The 22102-nt window shown below is 48.4% G+C and overlaps 1 protein-coding gene across 5 annotated transcripts; it reads right to left on the bottom strand.

Moving 5' to 3' along the window:
- Positions 1-1716: 1716 nt before the first annotated feature.
- LOC122365383 (U4/U6 small nuclear ribonucleoprotein Prp4-like) lies at positions 1717-13603 on the bottom strand. 5 transcript variants are annotated; one of them, XM_043336544.1, is made up of 10 exons: positions 13518-13572; positions 5642-5783; positions 5154-5350; positions 4648-4855; positions 4136-4266; positions 3511-3898; positions 3137-3352; positions 2708-2815; positions 2160-2328; positions 1717-1989 (listed from the first exon to the last, which is right to left on the bottom strand). In XM_043336544.1, exons 3-10 carry the CDS (start codon positions 5320-5322, stop codon positions 1846-1848), a joined length of 1533 nt encoding a protein of 510 aa, XP_043192479.1. In that variant the 5' UTR covers positions 5323-5350; positions 5642-5783; positions 13518-13572; the 3' UTR covers positions 1717-1845. The 5 variants fall into 5 exon arrangements, with proteins under 5 accessions (XP_043192479.1, XP_043192480.1, XP_043192482.1 ...); XM_043336545.1 differs by lacking the exon at positions 5642-5783 and having other exon boundaries at positions 13518-13603; XM_043336547.1 differs by lacking the exons at positions 5642-5783; positions 13518-13572 and adding an exon at positions 7571-7694.
- Between the last annotated feature and the right edge of the window lie 8499 nt (positions 13604-22102).

The following is a 22102-nucleotide window of genomic DNA, read 5'->3' as shown; positions in this document are numbered from 1 at the left end:
ACAGACCTGCCGCCCGCCGAGGAGTTCACCCCCCAGCAGGAGGAGGCAGTCGTGAAGATCCAGGCGGGAGTGCGGGGCATGCTGGCCCGACGCAGTCTCACGCGGTCCGATGGAAACGCTCAGGCAGAACACGAACGCTGGCTCCATCCGCAGGAGCAGCTGGAGCGCGACCTTCAGACCATTTCGGAGAGCATCAGTTTCGCCCAGCTGGAATCGACTGACGGCGTCTGGGAGGAATGTCAGCGATGGCTGCGCCCAGCCGATCAGCTGCAGCGCGACTATGAGAGAACCGTCTCGGAGCCCGTCGAGTGCGCGCACCGCCGGGACCGCGGCCCGTCGCTGGAGGACGCCACGGCTGCGGCCGCCGCCTCCGCCGCGCTGGAGGAGGCGCGGCGCGCGATGCCGCGAGAGCCGCCACCGCAGAAGGATGAGGACAGCGCCCCGGAGCCGCCCGAGCGTGCCGGCTCGCCCCCGGAGGTGGCCTCCCCAGCTCACAGCGCCGTGAGTCTGGGTAACGCCGAGGTCGCCCACTCGCCAACTCCGGCGGCCCGGGCTCCCTCCATCAGCTCAGTCCGGTCAGCCCGGGCCAGTGAGGTGTCACTGGCGGACCGGGCCGAGCCGGCAGCTCACAGTGCCGGAGAGCGCGCCGCCTCACTGGAAGCTATCAGCACGGAGCGCGTGCCTCCGGCCACCCAGTCTCCGTCACCGCCGCCGCCGCCGACAGACGTCCTGGACGGACAGACGACCAGCAGCCAGGTGGATCTGGCCACTGAGAACCCGGAGCCGGCGGAGGCCGAGCGGGCCGGCTCGCCACCCGAGGTGGGCTCGCCGAAACACAGCGACGTGGAGCTGGCCGAGGGTCGCCAGTCGCCGGGCGCCGCCGCCGGCCGCGCCGGCTCGCCGTCTGAGGCACTCACGCCGCAGCACAGTGATGTGGATGTGGCGGAGGCGGCGCCCCAGGACGGTCCCCAGGGCCCCGAGCGGGCCGGCTCGCCGCCAGAGGCCGGCGCCGACACGGCGGAGCAGTGATGAGTCCCGAGGGTGACGTTCTATTACCACATCGCCGCTCAGTCACCAAAATTAACTGATATTTGACACCAACAAACACTACACAAGTATTCGAGGTATTTTCGCCTTGTAGCCATTACAAATGCAGTATGTTTAGGTGCAATACAAGTCCTCTGTTCCTCCTATATCCTTATATCATTCAGTCTGCCCCTCCCTATGGGACATTTTTCGGTTCCCATGCCGCTGTTACGACAGCAAACATTAGGCACTGGTGTGAATGGATGCCAGTTGTCACGACGGCCCAAAGCGGCAGCCAACAGTGACATTAGCGGCCCCGTGGGGCTGTAGCGGCGCCGGGCGTGGGGTCCATTGAGCAGAAAGGCGCGTTAGAAGCATTGTGCGTTTGTGAGGGGAGGATGGATCTCGGTGCCAGAGCGCCACTCCCGTCCATCAGGCGATAGACGGCACCAGTCATCCATTACATCATATGCATCGATCGCCCTCGTCCTCTGATGCGGCGTGACCTCGGCGAAAAATGGCGTGCTCCGGATATGGCTTTCGCACTCCGAGTAACACACAGCCCAACTCCGACTCGCCACTCAGATTTTTCATTATGCCACGGCTACCGATATACGGCAATTTCCTCAGAGGTCAATTAAATGCACACAGGAAATCATAGAAGTGATTGTTACTGGAAATTCCATACACTCTTTCGATAAATGAGCATCACAATCACAATGTATTGGTTCATTACATGGCATGAGCAACACTATGGTAGTGTGGACACGATGGCATGAAGGACACACGGCCGACACACAGGAGGCAGCGGATAGCCGCTCATTCAGGCATCCATAGTTTGAATGTCCGGTCATATGACGAGGTAGCCACGCAGTGGCCATCGGGCGATATTGCCACGCACATGATCTTGCCGTCGTGTCCCTTCAGAGTGTGCAGGGGCTGCCACGTGTCTGCTGACCAGATCTGAAACACGAGACGTAACCAACATCACCGCTCATAATGCGCGACGAGTGTTGTCGTTGGAGTAACCACGAGCACCAATTAACGCACGATTTATAGAAGGATCTTGATCACTGACAGCATAACCTGAAAACGAAGCGCCGACTGCTGACGGTCGGTAGCGTCGGGCTCACCTTGGCAGTGGCGTCGTACGAGGCGGTGGCCAGGAAGGCGCCGCGGTCGGGCCCGAACGCCACGCTCGACACCAGGTTTGTATGTGCCGGCACAGTGTAGAAACACTCGCGTCTCCGGATGTCCCACACCTTGCACGTGTTGTCACTGCTGCCCGTGGCCACCAGGTAGCTGCCGGCGCGGCCGGAGCTCAGTCAGTCACACAAACGCAACCCTAGATGAGCCAGCAACACTTGAAATCGCTTAAACGGTACCATATGCACGAAATGTGTAGTACGAATACGCAGACAAAATGACTAGCAATAACTAGCAAACATTCCACTGAAACACGGCATTTCCGATAAATAGCGACATGCCTTGTAAAAGAACCGTCAACGTAGCTCCGACAGCTATCTTTGCCTCCATTTTTCCCTTCTCCTCCGATCAGAAAATATTTTAATTAGGCAAGTAGATGTATGTGGTAGGTATGAACATGCCACACGTAAAAGCCCCATGCAGCCCCCACGGTTTAATTTGTGCGATACTCGTCAGATGGACGATATAAACTCACCCGTTTGGACTGAAGGCGATGGACAGCACGCCCTTCAGATGTCCCTCCATGAACATGATACAGGAGCCGGTTCGCAAATCCCAGAGACGAGCGTACGCATCCAGGCCACTGTAAACAAGACGAGTCGTCCAGTCATCCAATAAATACAACACTGACCATTATATAATAGATATTTTCACAAAAAGGACTAGAAAAGAAAACGAATCGTAATAAACTAATATTTTCGTGAGCGCGAATACGAAGTTAACGCCGTAACATAAAGCAAAACATTCGAAAAAAGTATAAATGGCGTGAATCAGGCTTAGAACTAGGAGTCACCCAGATAGCCAAATACACTAAATAACACGACAGGCGGTTCAAAATCGCGTGTTGCAATCCACAAACGATGTTCAGTCTCGAGACAACTACACTCGACAGTCGACAACTGACCCGGTGGCGGCCAGGCTGCCGTCGCTATGGAAGTCGACATCGTAGACGGGGCCGCTGTGGCCCTCCTGGTGCAGCACTTCGGTGAGCTGCTCCAAGTCCCAGAGACGCCACGAGTTGTCGTAGCAGCACGAGGCCAAAAAGCGCCCGGATGGGTGGTACTTGACCGATGAGACCCGGTACGGCGCGTGGCCCTCGATGTCTGCCAACGGCTCCTCGCTGCGGCGATAAAGTACAAACGGTCAGCGGTAAATGACTCAGTTCACCACAAAAAGCAGACAGGCCGCAGTGGCATGGAGAGGGATGTTCATCGCTTTTGGTACCCTGTCTGCATAAGATCACACCCCATTGCATCTACGGGCCGTGGCAGTGCTCACCTATCCAGGCTCCAGAGTTTGACGGTGCCGTCGTGGCCGCACGAGGCCAGGTTCACGTCGGACGGCTGCAGGCTGACGGTGGCCGCCGGGTGCCAGCTCACGGCGCCCACGTTGCACGTGTGGCCGCGCAGGGTGCGCTGCGGCTGGCAGTCGGGCACCGACCACACCTTGCAGAGGCCCGACCAGCTGGCCGTGGCCAGCTGACGGCCGTCCGGCGAGAAGGCACAGTGCGAGACGGGCCGTGTGTCGCCCACCTGGCTGGCGTGCAGGCCCAGCGCGCGCAGCTGCTTCTGCAGCTGCTGGCGCTCGGCGTTCCGTGTCGGCTCTGGCGTCTGCAGCCGCTCCCGGGCGGCCGCCAGGCGGGCCTTGGCGCGCGGCAGGGAGTAGCCTGCGAACAACGCCGGTAGGTATTAGTGAAACAGGGGCAAACACGACAACCAGTAGATCCCATTCAAGCGTTCATATTATGCAGTTACATAGTTGACGCAATCTCCGTTCCTTCTACAGATGCATGCAATGCTCGTTCACAATTTGTAGAGTATGGATCATCGTACGACATTCAGTAATAGCGATTGCAAGCTGTCGCAAAAAAAAAACATGTGGGCAAAATATGATCCAGACTAACCGGCGATCCAGAGTCGCGCCTGGCGCAGCTCGGCGGGCCCCTCGTGGTACCAGGTCTCTGTGCGCGGCTGCTCCTGGGGCGCCGACTCCGTCTCGGCCGACGGCGCCTCCGGGGCTCCCCCGTCCTCATCCCTGGAACCGGACACGGGCGGCTGACGAGACGGGCGCCAGGCCTGTTACACGCATCACGGTAGCGACGTAACGACAACGACGGTAACGACGTAGCCAGTTCGCTTCGTTGGCACATTCACTGATATTGGATGACGATTATATTAGCACGAACGAGCACGAGGCGAATCATATGTCGAGGAAAATATGAGCGATTCGGCATGCAATTACCGAATGCTCTCCGTTTCTGTCATTTTGTGCGCTGAATTTTGAAGTTTGTTAGAGCACTTGTATCCATCCAACAATGGACCAGCAGCAATAACTGACCTGCCACTGATTTTTGTCACCCCGGTTATCCCAAATACCGGAGGCAGTGTCGCGGGTATCGTCGGACTCGGCTCCTACCTGGACAGAAGATCTCGCAGCCGGTTACGTCTGTCGGCCGGGCCCTCTCCGAACAGGCAGATGGGCTGGTCGCGCTGACGCAGGCGCCGCTTTACTTCGGCGTCGTCAGTGGACACGTGGATCTGCCGAGCCCGCTTCCGTCGCTCAAACTCGTCCAGCAGAGCCCGCTTGTCGTCATTGACCTCACGCTTCTCTAGCTCCATGTAGTCTGAAACGTGCACAACATACACTGCGTTACGAATTCACAGCAATCAATTCAGTAGGTACATAGGACGTAATCGATTGCTTTGAAAATAGTTTGATATAGCATACCACATATCATATAATTACTACCAATATAACCATTTTCATAGCATGATCAGCTGAATGATAATCTCTCATCTTCAAAGCAACTGGAGTACTTATCCAAGAAACAGAAGACTGCCTTTTCGAGTACTCCGGAAAAACACTAAAAAAAACCTCAGTCGCGGCCTTGGCGAGCCAGTGCCGTGTCCGACAGAACGTACCCGACGAAGAGACGATGTTGGCGGACGGTTTGGGCGAGCCGACGCCAGTGCCGGCCGCCAGTCGCGCCCGCTCCGTCTCCTCCAGGGAGCCATAATGGACCACCTTCTTGGTGCCGGCCGGCGGCACGACGATGACGTCATCGTCGTCGGACATCACCGTGTCCGACATGATTTAGGCACGTGCCTTTTGACGCGTTCTGCAGCAAAATCAGCACCATGAAACCAAGCATAAGTAGCTAACAGGCAGTCGATTTGTCTAGTATTGTTATAAAAGGGTATTAGATCAACATTTCAGTTCAGTCAGTATATCTTGGTAACCAAGAACAAGAAACACCGGAGAAAATAATCGCGGATCGGCACAAAAGCAAAATGCCTGTGAACATGACCTACAACATGATATAATGACAAATATAAGGCAATCTTAAATGATAAACAGTGCATGCTCAAATAATGGTCATTTTAACATTAAAAATACAAAAATGACTTACCCACTACAAAGAAAAAAGTTCTAACCAGGCCATTGCTTTGATGATGAATTAGGGTTTTTGGGCGCCCAGACTACAGTGGTCATCAGCGCCCATAAGCCTTTGCTTTGACTGAAGTTGGACATACAGGATGTAAAATGGAAAGCTATAAACAAAATAAAACTAATCAACTGTTTATATTTCCAGTTGGCAATATAATCAATGGTAAGGTAGGTATGGATGTTTTAAGTTCAGAATGAGACAGGGACTGAGATGAGTAGGTATTACTAGTGTTATGCAGCCATTGATGTTTTTTTCCTCCAAATAGAAGCTTCATCTATCTGATAATCAAGGGCTGAGGAGTCTAAATTAAGATCTTCCTTAGTTCAAACTAAAATCCTGAATATGATAGCAGCATCACCTATAAGAAAGATTGATCCAGCTGATACAGATCACTGGTCAAAGAATATCATCTATTATTCTATTTCATACATATGTGCTGGCCTATTATGGAGGGAAAGCCATCAAAGCACCCATGAGTCATGACAATTCATGTTTCTAGCATAATTTATGCTGGTCAAATTGAGATTTTAACTAACCATTAACAAACCATATGAATTAACTCAAATACATCATTGCCAGCTTTTTTTCTTTGCACCAGCCAACAGTCAGCATTACTCAAAAGCTGTCTGCATGGAAAAGTTAATTTGTCAGTGGTAGTGTTTGGCATTTGTTTCCCATAAAAAAATATTGTCAGGGCTGATGGTACCTCATGCTTCACCAAATAAAGAGGGTACGTTCTTTTCTTTCAGGTTCATTTTTTTAGCCTAAGGTCAAGCTCCAGTAAACTCCTGCAGAATTGTAAAAACCAGAATTGTAAAAACCAGATCTCGCCTCACTACTAGAGTGTGCCAGCACATGGGGATTTCTGACTGCACTGGCTTAATGGTATTTAGCCCAAAGCCCTCTTCAGTTAAAGACCACTCTGATGAGTGTGGCACCGCCTTCTCAATTAACTTTTTTTTAATCCAAGCAGGATTGTTCAGTGAATCATGGCATCTCTAACTAAAGAAGACATTCCAATTCCAATAACAATGCAACTGCCACATGTGCAGGGAAGAATGACATGTGCTTTAGTCAAAGATAAGCAACTTATAAAAGCGCCTGAGATTCACTGAAATTTAAGACAAACATCACTTGGAAACCTACTTCAATTTCACTTACTTGCATTGCAACTTACTTGGAGCATGCCTGCACATATGTGACACGACTCTGGCATTTGCGGCTCAGGATGAGTGCTACGCCACATTTTTATTCATGCTCTAATGGAAATAAAACTGCTTTCAATAGAAAATTCTAGCCAAACCTAGCAAGGAGCTCAGTGTGACCCAATCTCGCTCGAGTTGAGCTCAATATGAATCAACATAAATTCCTGAGGGATGTTCACGGGCACCGCAAACTGCTCAGTGCAGTGTGTGCAGCAGGCATGATGGGGGTAGGCGGTTCTGATATCATTGCTGCATGCGGTGGAAGTTTTCATTTTCTTGTGGAGTACAAAATTCCTGGCGCATCCCGATACCAGAAAATGGCAACTTTTCCAACCTTCCGAGTGAGTGAGGGCGAGTCCCCTGTGGCCGGTTCCAACCAACCACAGCCGTCGCTGTGTGTGGTATTATATAGCCTTGGTGCGGTGACAGAAGGCTGACATACGGACGCAGTGGGCGCAGCTTACACTTAACAGCCTGTGTACGGTCCAACCGCACACAGTGACAGGGCCCGTGAATGTGAACAGCCCTCTGAATTCACAACTCACACGCCGCTTTGGTTCGCTCCAACGTCTCAGACTCTCAGTCCAAGTCACAATGGTGTCTCAGCAGTCTCAGCTAGGCAAAGTTTATCTTGAGATAACTATAAATGCTACAAAAAAAATATTAGCACATTCGTGCACAACACCTGCTCTCTTCAAACACGCGCAGAGCAGCATGGAGCAGCACAAGGCTATAGAACTCCAGGGCCCTGGCCCTGTTTCACCGGTGATAGCAGCAAGCTGCTATCACGTTTCGCGAGCTGACGTCATGTCGTGACGCCATACTGTTGTCGTAATGGGTAGTTCCGGCGCACGATTGCCGCGACCTTGGCGGCGGCATTAAGTGACGTATGAGCCTAAAAGTAAGAGTTTACGCAGTCATGATAGTATATATATTTTTGATATATATTTTTTCAATATGATGTATTTAAAAGAAGTTGGGTTTAGGAAAAATTTTGACATTAACTTCGAACATTTAGCTGATGACGTAAAACAATATTGCGGCAATCGTGCGCCAGAATTGCCCCTTACGTCAGCAGTATGTCGTCATCACATTACGTCAGCTCGCGCAATTTGATAGTAGCTTGCTGCTATCACCGGTGAAACAGGGCCCTGTACCCAGCAGGAGCAGCAGTACCCAGCAGGACGGTCGTCAAGTTAGATGTAAGTGAATCCTAATCTATAATCTAAGATTCGGAATCAGGTGAGCCCCTGCGATTTGGACCAAACTTGGTCAGTAGATAGTACGTAACGTCCTGATTACGATGCACCCAAAATCTAAGCTCGGCCCGCCATATTTACGAAGTTACGGATGTTTGAATTTCAAGGTCATTCGGGAGAGCCCCTACGATTTCCGTCAAAATTGGTGTACGGACACTCTAGATGCTCCTCATTACGAATATCACAAAATTTAAGCTCGGCCCGCCATATTTACGAAGTTACGGACGTTTGAATTTCAAGGTCATTTGGGTGAGCCCCTGCGATTTCCGTCAAAATTGGTATACGGACATATTACATCCTGCTCATTACAAATATCATAAAAGCTAAGCTCGGCCCGCCATATTTTTCAAGTTACGGAGTCACAAAGTTTTTTTTTCAAGGTCATTCAAGGTCAAGAATTTCAAGGTCATTCGGAGAGCCCCTCCGATTTTCGTCAAAATTTGTATGCGGACACATTACATGCTCCTCATTACGAATATCGTAAAAGCTAAGCTCGGCCCGCACTATTTCAAAAGTTACTGACGTTTGAAACTCACTGAAATTCAAACATCTCTAACTTTTGAAATAGTGCGGGCCGAGCTTAGCTTTTACGATATTCGTAATGAGGAGCATGTAATGTGTCCGCATACAAATTTTGACGAAAATCGGAGGGGCTCTCCGAATGACCTTGAAAGTCCGTAACTTTGTGACTCCGTAACTTCGTAAATATGGCGGGCCGAGCTTAAATTTTGCGATATTCGTAATGAGGAGCGTCTGGAGTGTCCGTACACAAATTTTGACGGAAATCGTAGGGGCTCACCCAAATGACCTTGAAATTCAAACGTCCGTAACTTCGTAAATATGGCGGGCCGAGCTTAAATTTTGTGATATTCGTAATGAGGAGCATCTAGAGTGTCCGTACACCAATTTTGACGGAAATCGTAGGGGCTCTCCCGAATGACCTTGAAATTCAAACATCCGTAACTTCGTAAATATGGCGGGCCGAGCTTAGATTTTGGGTGCATCGTAATCAGGACGTTACGTACTATCTACTGACCAAGTTTGGTCCAAATCGTAGGGGCTCACCTGATTCCGAATCTTAGATTATAGATTAGGATTCACTTACATCTAACTTGACGACCGTCCCAGCAGGTATCGTTGGCATCGATGCATATTTACGTCTGGACAACGAGTTGCGTTGGAGAGGCCGGAAATAGTGGCGATTTCAGGACCGCAAGAATGGACCGTCATTGGAATGATTCTTTTTTAAACCGTGCACTGTTTTCGGCCGGAATTTATTGGTTACTACAAAATATTTTGTAATTACGTTTCCACCAAGAATTAATGCCATCAGGGCTAAATTTTTAATACTATTGCATTTTGTCAAGAAGCATATAGTGCTGTTATATTGCAGTTTTAGCGCGTTTGTTACAAAATATAAAGCGAATAAGCGTCAGTGTAATTCATCAACAGTGCCAGAAGTTAACTTGAGGGAAAGCTATGCCAATTGCTCTTGTCCATCCACTAAAATTTATTAAATATTTTGATTTTGCTTCGTGTATTCCAAAAGGAGAGGGAACTATTTCATTTGTGCCTTCATGTCAGAATTGAAGGTGGATCATTAAATTTTCAACGCAGGTTACAAACAAGCATTTGGTCTTTCTCGTTTATAAGCAGTGGCTAAGAAAAGGTTGGTCAATCCTGAAGTTCAGTCATCGTACCTCAACTTGGCAGCAAGATCCCCCAAGGACAGAGGATATATTGTATACATGTCCTGTAAATCAAAACAAACAAGCATTTGGTCTTTCTCGTATATAAGCAGTGGCTAAGAAAAGGTTGATCAATCCTGAAGTTCAGTCATCATACCTCAACTTGGCAGCAAGATCCCCCAAGGACAGAGGATATATTGTAAACCTGTCCTGTTAATCAAAACATTTTTGTGCCTTCAAAGGCTTAAGTTATCTGTGGTGTGTTCGGAGTTAGGCTACCTATATGGCCGTTTTTGTTGTATGTTTATGTGGAGATTGAATATAACTGTGACCCTGTGCTTGTTTGTATGCTTATGGTCAAACAGGGAACAGCACATTCACATAACATACTCACCTAGCACCTAACTCATAGCTGTACCCTGCAGGATCTGTGCTTGTTCATGTCTCGAGCATTAACAAAGCACTAAAGTAGCTTAGTAGGTAATCATTTCCCACATTTTCTGAGCATCTAACATGACATACAGCAGTGCAGGGCTGCTTCAGAGAAGAAACACTTTAAATGCGCAGACTCAACACCAGCCACCCAATGAGCCAGTTCCTCAGTTGACTGTTTCCCTGGACACAGCTTGGCAATGTGAGCTAACTTTTGGCAAGTTGAAGGTTAGCAGGTAAGATTGAGTTAGGGTGAGTACCTACCTATAACTGGGTGCTACTGCCATGCAGGTCTTGGGTAGGCTGCAAATATGTGTGATGATTGACATTGAGGTTAGGTCAGCTGTCAGGTTAGTCAGGTTCAGGTATGGTATGCTCATTGCTCAGGTCACATTTTTATGGACATTTGGCAAATACAATCTGATCTAAGCTAACCCGACTAAACATACACAACTACTGACTATTGGAACTGAGCACCTACCTACTTGTGCCTACATCTCATACCATGTCAAAGTAGAGTTCCTTGGTGGAAGATTACCCTCAGTACTTTTTATCCCAGCCCTGTGAAGAAAACTAATACTTCTAAGCTCTGAGTCACTGCTGGCCATCCACAGGAAAAACGCTGAGACTGAGAGCTTTGCCATTGTATGTATATTGGACCAATAATGACTATCACGAATGACTATGAACACATAATATAATCACATTGTTGCATGGATTGTCACATTGACAATTTTACTACAATCCTTTTTTCAAGAAATACAGTGATGATGATTAACATCAAAATCAACATAAAGTGGATTTAGTGATCCAAGCTTTCTCCTCCAGTAGCAATGGAATGATCGCATGTTTCATTTGCCAGACACCGAGTACCTGATGCACATTACAATCTGCATAGCATCTTAGCATAGTAAAACTGCCTGCAAGTCCATTCATTCTAGATTTTAACTTGATAGTTAGCACTAATTTATCTTGCTGTTGTAAGTTATCATTCAATATTCATACCAATACATCAATATGCGCTCATCAGTCAACATTTTCTGGCACAGGGGTCGGCAAATGGTGGGGCATGCCCCCTTTGGGGGTAATGGAGCCCTTTCGGTGGGGGTAATGAGGGATTCTGAGAAAGCCTATCTTTTTAGAGTTTGTAGCTCCAATGATGGAGCCATCGTGACTGTTGCATCCCAGGGTTCAAAGATTAGCCCAGGCCAAAGGCACAGCAGTCAGCACACATTGATTAGATACCAATTTTCACGTACCTGCTCGCCTCACCATCTCACCCCTCCGTACAGTCGTACAAAAGCAGCTGCAACTTTTGACCGTCGCCCGTCTGTTGGCGTTTCAACAGCCGCTAACGTAAGGGGGAGGAGTCGATCGGACCCCCGCGGCCTCTCGAACTCTGATATGGAGCTGTGCATAAAAAAGACGAGCGTGCTACCCATGACAATAGGAAGCCGCTGCTGCTCATTTTTAAGGTCCTTGGTCATTCCGTCTCATTCAAGAGGGCAATGACAAGTGTCGAGAAAATCGGGACCCGCTATAACTCCTTAAAGTGAGCGTTTATGTCTCAAGATGATCTCCAGAAAAAGCTCATAAGCCAACGGTCATTATGGGTCCAGAGGCCAGTTTTATCAACAGAAAAATAGCCGCCTGCCGGAATTTTTGCCTAAAAATCGTTTCACATATGGAGCGTAAACGGTATGGAGCGTAAACATATGGAGCGTAAACAGCCCTATCCGCCTACGAGCCCATCGCGTTTACGCTCCGTATGTGAAGCGGTCTTGAGGCAAAAATTACGGCAGGCGGTTATTTTTCTGTTAGTAAAACTGGTCTCAGGTCATGATATTTTCCGGGCTGGTAAAAAAAATATGATGGGCTCGAGGGTACAATTTGGTCGTGATCCAATGCCTTTTACGTGAGCTTTTAACGAAAAACCACCCGCCGCCCCTATACGTACAAGGGTTAAATGGGATATAGCATAGGCGGCGGAACGGGGAGGGCACCGGGGCACCGTGCACCCTTTGATTTTTGCATTTTAACATTAGCCCTATGGGCGTTGCATGGAAAGAATGGGACCAAAAGTCAGCAGTGCCCCCCCCCCCCTCCCCCTTAATTGAAGGTGTTCCGCCGCTACTGGGATATAGGCATTAAATGTTTTGTGGAGGAAGTGTCATGTTTTAAACTTGATGCATTGGAAATGCACAAATACCCAAAGAGTTCCAGGACGGTATATAATTTCAGTAAACTTGGTTGTGTCAGCAATGGGGTCTGGTAGGTGGGGGTAATGGCCCTGCCTGGCGCCCAAAAAGGGGGCACGACCAGTGCTGCCAGATGGGGAAGGCTGTAATCCTCCAGATCAGTTACAGAAATCCTCCAGATTCCTCCAAATCCTATTGATAGATATAGAAAGGCGGTCTTGGACGCTGCGGGGGGCTATACCCCCAAAAAAAGTTTCACCAAATTCTAAAAACTCATCGGATTTTGAATCCTTTCGCACTGCTGTGCAGTTTAAAAGATACTTTTTCTCAAAAAAGTTGTTTAGTTTTCGTTTTATCTTAAAAAAAAACGAAAATTTTCGTCGAGTTCGGGCGCTGCAAGGGTACCGGGGCATTTGCCCCAAATGTCCCCCTTAGATCCGCCAGTAGTATGGTACCCTCGTAGATATAGCTACAGACTGAGACATTCTGCAGTCTCACGGTGATAAAGGACGTGACTATCCTAACGGGTAGGGTGACGCTGAGCAGGAAAATGCCTTTTTAGTCTTGAATGTGTTATATTTTTCCATGAAATTGAATATAATAATCGGGCGACAAATCCTCCAGATTTTCCTCCAGAATCAAAAATCCTCCAAAAGCGAAATTTGTCCGCAAATAGAGTTCAAAATCCTCCAGATTTGCGGAAATCCTCCAAATCTGGCAGCACTGGGCACGACCCCGAATGACCTGCCGACCACTGTTCTGGCATGATCCTGCTCAGCGTGCTCTCAGTATTGCTCCAAGGTCTGCAATACTATAGCTTGTTTTTGGACAATAAGCTCTTTTAATTTTACTTTTTCTTGCTGATATATGAGCCCGATCAACTTGCGTTTATCAACCAAAATTTCATAACTTGTTCAACTTGATATTGATATTGCTCAGCAGTCAAGACCTCTGTCAGCCTCCTGGATACTTCAGATTGTTTTCAGTCAACATGCTTCTTAAATATGATATAAGTCAATCTTAAGGGATTCAAAACATCCAACAAAACGACGTACAAGAGCAAGAAAACCACCAGATAAACTAAAAAATGGCCTTGGAACAGAGCCAAGTGGTGCTCCGTTTGTTTGTTTACAATGATTGTAGTGCTGATGAATTTTTAGGACTCTGAAAGTCGGCTTATAAAAAATGAAACGTTTTTACAAAAGTTGTAAGGCAAGTAATATTTATGTGAAAGAACTAAAATATTCAAAAGCCAAACACTATGAAATACATGAATCGGAACGAAAAAGTAACCCAAAAATCCAGCCTAATCACCGGCTCCTAAAACTGCAACACAATCAGCACTTTTCCCCGCAACTCGTTGTCCAGACGTAAATATGCGGCATCGATATTGACAACTACCAAGGTTGTGCTTATTCTAATGTTTACGTTTGTGAATCTGGCATTGTATATGGATCTAATTTCATGTCCGTGAAGTTAGCGCCAGCAACAGCAACGAATGCAGCGTCGGATTCAGAATCGCTTGAAAAACTCCTATCAGGTCAATTGGGAGACGGGGAGCAAGAATATGACATTTATATGGCCCTAGCTCTTACCCCTTACCCCTTGTCGGCCCTTAAAGGAAGGGGCGCGTCAAAAGAGTGCCTCAAGGGTTCGTCTGATCCGTGATCGCCAAAATAAGGGTCGCAATCGATTCCTCGGGGCAATATCTAGCCGCAGCCTCGGGTTCCAGGTGTGTGCAACTTACCCCTTGCCCCTTAATCGGCCCTTAAAGGAAGGGGCGCGTCAAAAGTGCCTTAAGGGTTCGTCTGATCGCAATCGATTCCTCGGGTCAACATCTAGCCGCAGCCCAGTAAACATGCCGACGTCGGCCCAACGTCGGTTCAACCTCGGCCCGACATCGGCTGGACGTCGGATATGCCCGCATGTTCCGACGTCCAGCCGAAGTCCAGCCGACGTCGAGCCGACGTCGGGCCGAGGTCGTTTGGCGAGGTTGACGAGATAGTTTGTCGTTGGACCGACGCACTATGGTTGGAAACGGCCTCACGGATGGCCGGGGGTCAACGCGAAAAAATGTTTTGCCCATAACTTGTTAATGCGTAGACCGACTGCGATGAAACTTTGCATAGGTATACCAGTGTCTTTCATGCATCATACAGTAACTCAGAAATGGCGAGGTCACGTCACGTCACGCGTGTGTGACGTCATTATTGCAAGTATGTTATAAGTCGCCTATGTCTTTCGTTATGTTATCGATATCGCGAGGCATTTTGAACATGTTTTGAATACTGCTATTACTGAATGGATATTGTTGTTATGCTTTAGGGCGAGAAATATCAACGTAGTGACGCACAGTGTCTTACTGTTGGTCATAAAGGGTAAAAAATTTGGAGAAAGAATATTTATGATTTTTTTTTTAGATTGGGCAAAAAGTAAGAAATAAAATGACGATCAAATGACAAAACATGCGTCAGATTAACCCAGCAGTTGCTGGGGTATTTCCAAGGTATTTCCCCATCCGCCGTTTGCCGGGGGGGGGGGGGGGGCGTTCAACGCCCCAGCCGATAACTCGCGAACAAATAGGCGCAGCGAAACGCACGAGGCGCGGCAAACGAAAGAAGAACGCGACGAGACAATTCACATGAATACTTTAAAGTTGAATTTCGAGGTAACAGATCGGGTCAAGGTCAGGTCAAACACTTGAAATCGGGCTTTCAGTAGCATGGACTTTAGAACCTCGCAATCGGTGCCTCGCGTTTCGCGTTTCGATTATATCGTCATCAGTTGGTCCTAAATAAATTCAGTCATCAGTTGGTCCTAAACAATCTGTCACAACTGTCACAACTGTCACAACCCTTCATATAAGTGCTAAAAGAGTGTCAGATCAATGTAGGGGTCAGTCAAACATAGGCCACTGGCCAGGGTCAAAGTCAGGCCAATCAGGTAAGCACATAACCCCGAAAATTAAAACTGGTACCTCAATTCGCAGCCCATGCATGAAACATGTTTTATGGGTACTTTTGGGCGTAGAAGACATGCATTTTATCACACGAGTACGTGGCTGGTTGAAAAAAGATCAATTTCAGAAATGCATGCATCATGGTCGTGAAGTAGTCACGAGAAATTGCCAACATTCAGTTCAAGATTTTGGAAAATGTAGAACGATGATCAAAAACCATAGATAGCCATTTGATTTGCCATGGTATTGGCAGTGTAATGGCGTTTACAGCATGTCTGTATGTCTGCTCTGTCGGTGGATATCCATATCCATACTCCAGGATATCCATACACGTTTGCACGATATCCATACTCCAGGTGCAGGGGCGAGCAGTTACTTCTTACGAGGGGTGCGGAGTCGAAGTCAGAGTCGGAGTCAGAGTCGGAGTCGGAATCAGAGTCGCCCAGAGTCGTGGCAACGAGCCAGGAGTCGGAGTCGGAGTCGGGGTCGGTCAGGAGCCCGCAGTGGAAGTCGGAGTCGGTCCGAATCGGAACAGCTCCATCACGACTCCGAAACACTGGCAGGGGTCCGGAGTCGGAGACAGAGTCGGCCGGAGTCATGGCAACGAGTCAGGAGTCGGAGTCGTAGTCGGAGTCGGATTTGGCGCCACCACGACTCCGCAACCCTGCTTCTTACCATCATTTATTAGGATAAGCGATTGCAAGACTGACGAGCCGACCTGGTGCTAACGAAGCGACGGGTAGGTACGCCTCGGGAGATGAAGCTTCACGGACGATTTTGCGCACAAGTGCGCAGTCTGCTTTTACGTTCCCCTTACGCAGAATTGAACAGAGATTTATTCTGCCAAAAAGCTCAATGGAGGTCGATGGAGAACTTTTTGTATGTCTAATGAAACATACACGTAATTTTGCAAATATTGCTGTGGTGACACCAGGGTTACTTTTACAGGAAAAGTTGAGAGGGGGAATAAAGTTCGGGGCAAAGGCGGATCCAGGGGCATCTGAAAGGGGGGTGGGCGGCAATACCATTAGGTTTTTCGTTAGGATGGAGCCCGCAGAACCTTACCTACCCCCAAATCCTATTCTTTCCTCGGGTTTCAGCCACTTTATTTTGGAAGGTTGCCAAAAAATAATTTTGCTAAAAAATATACGCACCTACCTTGGCTGCATGGGTGTCGATTTGTATACCTTTGGGGGTGCTGCAGCACCCCCAATGCTCAAATGAGCACCCCCAATGGTTTTCCGGGCACCCCCAAATGTTCCAGTTAGCACCCCCAATGACTTTGTCCCACTCCCACTAACGAACTATGCTTGAGGAAAATAATTGGTTCCGCAGTCTTTCACTACTAAAAATAAAACAATTACGCAATTTACAATACATGAAATAAAGATGTAAAGAAAGGAAATACCTTAAGAAGAAGGGCGAAAAAAGACGTTAAGATGCAAAGACACTGGTGTGGGTCCGTCGTACACGGGTGTCACTCGGACCCTTAGAGCTGCCAAGCCGGCAGGGGGCTCCAGAGACCGGCGACGGGCCCTCAGAGCCAGAGGCCGGCAAAGGGCCATCAGAGGCCGGTGGTTACCTTCAGAAACCCTGTGGGGTCGTCTTTAGAGACAGACGCCGATGGGCCCTCAGAGTCGCCGGTGTAGGGCCTTCAAATGTCACCGGTAGGTGGCCGTCACATGCCTCCGCGCAATGTCTGCCCCTGCGGGCCTCAGGGGCTGCTGCACCGGTGCTAATCGCGGTCATCGGTTTCTGTCACCTTATTACAGAGGTGTCGGGGCTGTTGCCGAGCTGCCGGCAAATACATATACCACTTTTTTCGGAAAGATGTTTATGTAATAAGGTAGCCAAAAACTAGGACGAGCAGAAATAGAATGATTTCCAAGAAGAATGTTCTACCCTTGGGAAATATTAGTGAAAATCCCGGGATTGTCAGTACCATGTAGGGATACCCAACCCTGCCTCGTACGGTTGTGCCCCATGTCAAAGCTGCAATCTTTCACCCGGTGCAGGGGTTGAGCACCCCCAACCATTTTGAAAAATCGACACCCCTGCTTGGCTGTAAGGGGCGGGGGAGGTCCCAACTTGACTGCGCCCTTGCAAATGCCAATCAGTAGTATCAACCTATCAGTGGTATCAATAACTAGTAGGTATGCCCCGGCCAAACATTAAGTAACGCCTTTCTAAAGAGAGAGGTTAATCCGCGCCCTGATTGGAGGTCATTTTGGCCCCCATGTGGGTTTTCTTGAAAAGCGAAAAACGGCGGCGCGCAGCGCCGCCAAATTTTTAGTACCTTACCGGGCATCAATTTGAAACCTTCGCACAAAATTTCAAGTCTTAGGTCACCTTAGGTCAGGAGTAATTGATGTCAAACTGTTCGAGCAAAAATGAGCAAAAAACATGAAATTCTTAAACGCTCACAAAAGCTACAGTTAACGAGCAATTCCAAAGTTCTTTGTGTGGTCGTGTATGTAGAGAAACGACGGCGCTACAAAACTGCAACCTCTTCAACTACAAGGTGGGCAGTGATATCCGAACAAAAACTAATGAAGCACAAAACTTGAATTATTACTATTAGTATTAGTGAGCAGTGAAAGTTCCATTGGGAAAGCCGGCTGTGATGAGGTACATTTTTTTGCACCCTGCTCTGCATGCAAAGCAGATGAACGTGAATGCTGCATAAAGAGAAAAGTCATTTATTACTCAAAGCTTTAATGCCTATGGGACAAAAATAACGTTGTTTTTCCTTCAATGATTCCGGTTTGGAGGATGGTTAAACACGGCCATTGTCATATTGGGACAAAAATTTTAGATGTCTGGCCTTGGCGTCGATGAAAAAGTGAAAATAATCGTGAATAAATGGGTCGTTTCTGAGAAAGAACACAGAATATAAAAGGGGGTCCAAAAGGGGGTCACCTTCTTTTTGCGTCAAAGGAGGGGCCATGGCCCATTGCCCCCCTCCCCCTGTATCCACCCTTGGTTCGGAGAGGTAATCCCGTCCCCCGCCGGTTTCTACGCCGACGCCTGTACCGATATGTCAGTGATTGCGAAAAGACGGAAGAGACAAGACAAGAGACGGTCCCACCGACTATCCGATCGGTATCGGGTCAAATCTGGAGTTCCTGCTGCACTGAACGTAAAATGGTTGGATGGAACCGAAAATTGAAAATTAATAATTATCTTAACGCCAGCAACGTTGATTGATGACGAGAATCTGATTAACGATGGCTATAGAATCTGAATAGCGAATTGATTGAAAATGGGCTCCAAAATAAATTTGAAAGGGGGAAATTCCCCTTTCCCTCCCTAGCCGTTCAGACACGATTTGAAAGGGGGAGCGGAATTTTCGAAGGGGGGAAATTCCCCTCTTCCCCCCCTTTAAAAGTAACCCTGGGTGACACTGCAAACAGAATGCAATGCCGTTCCTGATTTTGAACACGCATGGGAAAAAGAGTCACTCCACTCGATAGCCAACATAACAAGGATTATTTTGATATATAATAATCCAGTTTTACAACGTCATGGATGTACTCCACATGCTATCACCAGCGCGGTTGTTTAAACCTTTGACGGCGCACCAAAAAAGCCACTATCAGAAACTCCCGATTCTACGTACGATAATGGAGACTAAATGCGCAACTAAATAATTTTCTCTGCCCAATTCAAAACATTTCATCAATTTCCAACAGAATGACACCCCAAATATACATATATTCCGAAATTGCCCACGGCCATCCGTGAGGCCATTTCCAACCATAGTGCGACGGGGCCGACGTCGGCATGTTTATTGGGACAACGCGCCAAAAATATCAACCGGCGGCGGGATTCGAGCCCCCCAGTCGCCGACGTCGGCATGTTTACTGGGACAACACGCCAAAAGCATCATCCGGCGATGGGATTCGTACCTCTTGTCATTTGAACGCGAGGTTAGTGCGCTAACCACTACACCACGCAGCCATATAGCGAATTTAGTTTGTTTTGTTGGGTTATGCCCTTTCGGTCTGACAAGACCATTTTAGAGCCGGAAGGATGATAGGATGGAGACATTGGTCTTCTTGGCGAGCACCCTGGGTCCAGTTCATATAGAGTCCCTGGTCCCATTGCTGTTACGTGACACTTATTGGAAAGGGCGACCCCACAATGGATTCATATAGCCACTCTTACACACCTGCACCAACGTTTCCCAAAGTGTCCTTTTGATAAGTGGCTTAGTGGCACTTTGGCAAAGTGACACTTGCCGACTGGCCTTTCTATATGAGGTCAACATACATATGTTTCGATGCGGATCGACGAGAGGATCACGATGGTGCTAACCTTTCTATATGAACTGGGCCCGGCCCTGGTGAGTTGCCGGGGCTGAGCCTGACCAAAGGATAGGCCGAGCAGCCCCCAAGCACTCAACGCACCCGGCTACGGGCGAGCTCGGCTTACGGGCAATCCCAAATGGGATAAAGTTTCCCGTCCAGTCCGGATCAGGGGGTTGCGGCGTGGAGGAAGATTTAAGTTTCCTGAGGATATTTTGAATACAGAAGCTCTTTATGAAATATTAAACATGTATTTTATATTATTTTAACGGTCAAAACAGCGGCCGATGTCGGTCCGACGTCGCCCCGACGTCGGCCCGACGTCGGCTGCACCTCAGCAATTGATCTCGGTCCGATGTCGGCCCGACGTCGGCTGGACCTCGGCTGGACGTCGGTACATGCGGGCATATCCGACATCCAGCCGACGTCGTGCCGAGGTTGGACCGACGTCGGGCCGACGTCGGAATGCCGATGCCGAGTTGCCGACGTCACCCCGACGTCGGCCGACGTCGGGCCGACGTCGGCATGTTTACTGGGAGCCTTGGGTTCCAGATGAGTGCTCAAAAGTTAAGGTCAAAAGTTGACCTTATAGGTCACGTTACCTAAGGTCAACTTTTGACCTTTCGACCTTTCGAGGTCAACATACATATGTTTCGATGCGGATCGACGAGAGGATCACGATGGTGCTAACTAACTGCTAATAGTTTGTTCCTAGCTGGGATACCTTGAAAGTTATTCGAGAAAAACTTCATATATATGTATAGTGCCGCTATTTTGACTTCCTTTTTCCTCCTGTGACGTCATCTTTGACCTGACCTGAAAATGACTTAAGTAAAAATTATAGACCTTATCCGTGTGTACCCTGTACCGTTTACCGCTTGTCTCTATCTTGCTTTATTCTCGAGATCTCGCTGTACCGTTTACCGCTTGTCTCTATCTTGCTTTATTCTCGAGATCTCGCTGTCGCTCCCGCTCGTAATAATGGACAGGTCATAAAAATGACCTGACCTGAGGTCAACGCAGGGCGACAACCACTTTTTTATTATCGCGTATGAATGACAATTGATAAGGCTTTAATCGTCATCAGACAAAATTGCAACTTTCAGTGGGGAGAATATCAAGGTCACTCTTCGAAAAATAGGACAAAAGGTCACGTGATCAAAATTTTCAAAAATTGAAAATCCGAGATAGCCAAAATGTTTGCTGGTTGATTGTAAGTTGAACCATATAAAGTTTTTATCGTAGAAAACCAATAGTTTCTGGGTTATAGGCCGCCAAACATAGGGCTACAGCGCGACCTCCAGGAATTGCCCGAGGCTATATCTCGGAAACCGTTGTTCGAAGAAAAAATCCTTTCCACAGCTGGCTTCCCCGCCCATCACAACCCATCAGACCAATTTTAAGCAAAAAATAAAATATGAGGGTGCAGGGCACTTGTCGATTTGTCGTGGAACACCCCTATGAATCCATTGTGGGGGTCGCCCTTTTCAATAAGTGTCACGTAACAGCAATGAGACCAGCAGGGACTCTATATGAACTGGACCCAGGGTGCTCGCCAAGAAGACCAATGTCTCCATCCTATCATCCTTCCGGCTCTGAAATAGTCTTGTCAGACCGAAAGGGCATAACCCAACAAAACAAACTGAAATTGCTATCTGGCTGCGTGGTGTAGTGGTTAGCGCACTAACCTCGCGTTCAAATGACACGGGGTTCGAATCCCATCGCCGGCTGATGCCTTTGGCGTGTAGTCCCAGTAAACATGCCGACGTCGGCGACTGGGGGGCTCGAATCCCGCCGTCGGTTGATGTTTTTGGCGCGTTGCCCCAATAAATATGCCGACGTCGGCCCCGTCGGTCCAACGACAAACGATCTAGTCAACCTCGGCAAACGACCTCGGCCCGACGTCGGCTCGACGTCGACTGGACTTCGGCTGGACGTCGGAACATGCGGGCATATCCGACGTCCAGCCGATGTCGGGCCGATGTTGAACCGACGTTGGGCCGACGTCGGCATGTTTACTGGGTACCTAATTGATTGTCATCTATTCATTCAATTCATAGGCAATTCAGGGCATCGATCGGCAGCGCCCATTACTGCATGGTACTGCGGATCGTCGATGGGTTTCTTGATGACTCCGACTCTGACTCAGACTTTCAAAAATCAACTCTGACTTTGATTTCAAATGTCGGCTCTGACCGACTCCGACTCCACAACGCTAGCAGGTCTGCGGAGGCAATGGATTTTTGGTGACTCCGACTCCGACTCTGGCTTTCAAAATCGACTCTTACACTGACTCTGGTCAGAACTGTTGACTCCGACCGACTACAACTCCGACTACGGAACCCTGAAAGGTCTGCGGAGGGGAATGGATCGA

The sequence above is a fragment of the Amphibalanus amphitrite genome, unplaced genomic scaffold (genome assembly GCF_019059575.1).
Source record: "Amphibalanus amphitrite isolate SeventyFive unplaced genomic scaffold, NRLGWU_Aamphi_draft 000736F_arrow, whole genome shotgun sequence".
NCBI lineage: Eukaryota > Metazoa > Arthropoda > Thecostraca > Balanomorpha > Balanidae > Amphibalanus > Amphibalanus amphitrite.
The sequence above is the reverse complement of the archived record's forward strand: the minus strand, read 5'-3'. Positions and strand labels throughout refer to the sequence as shown.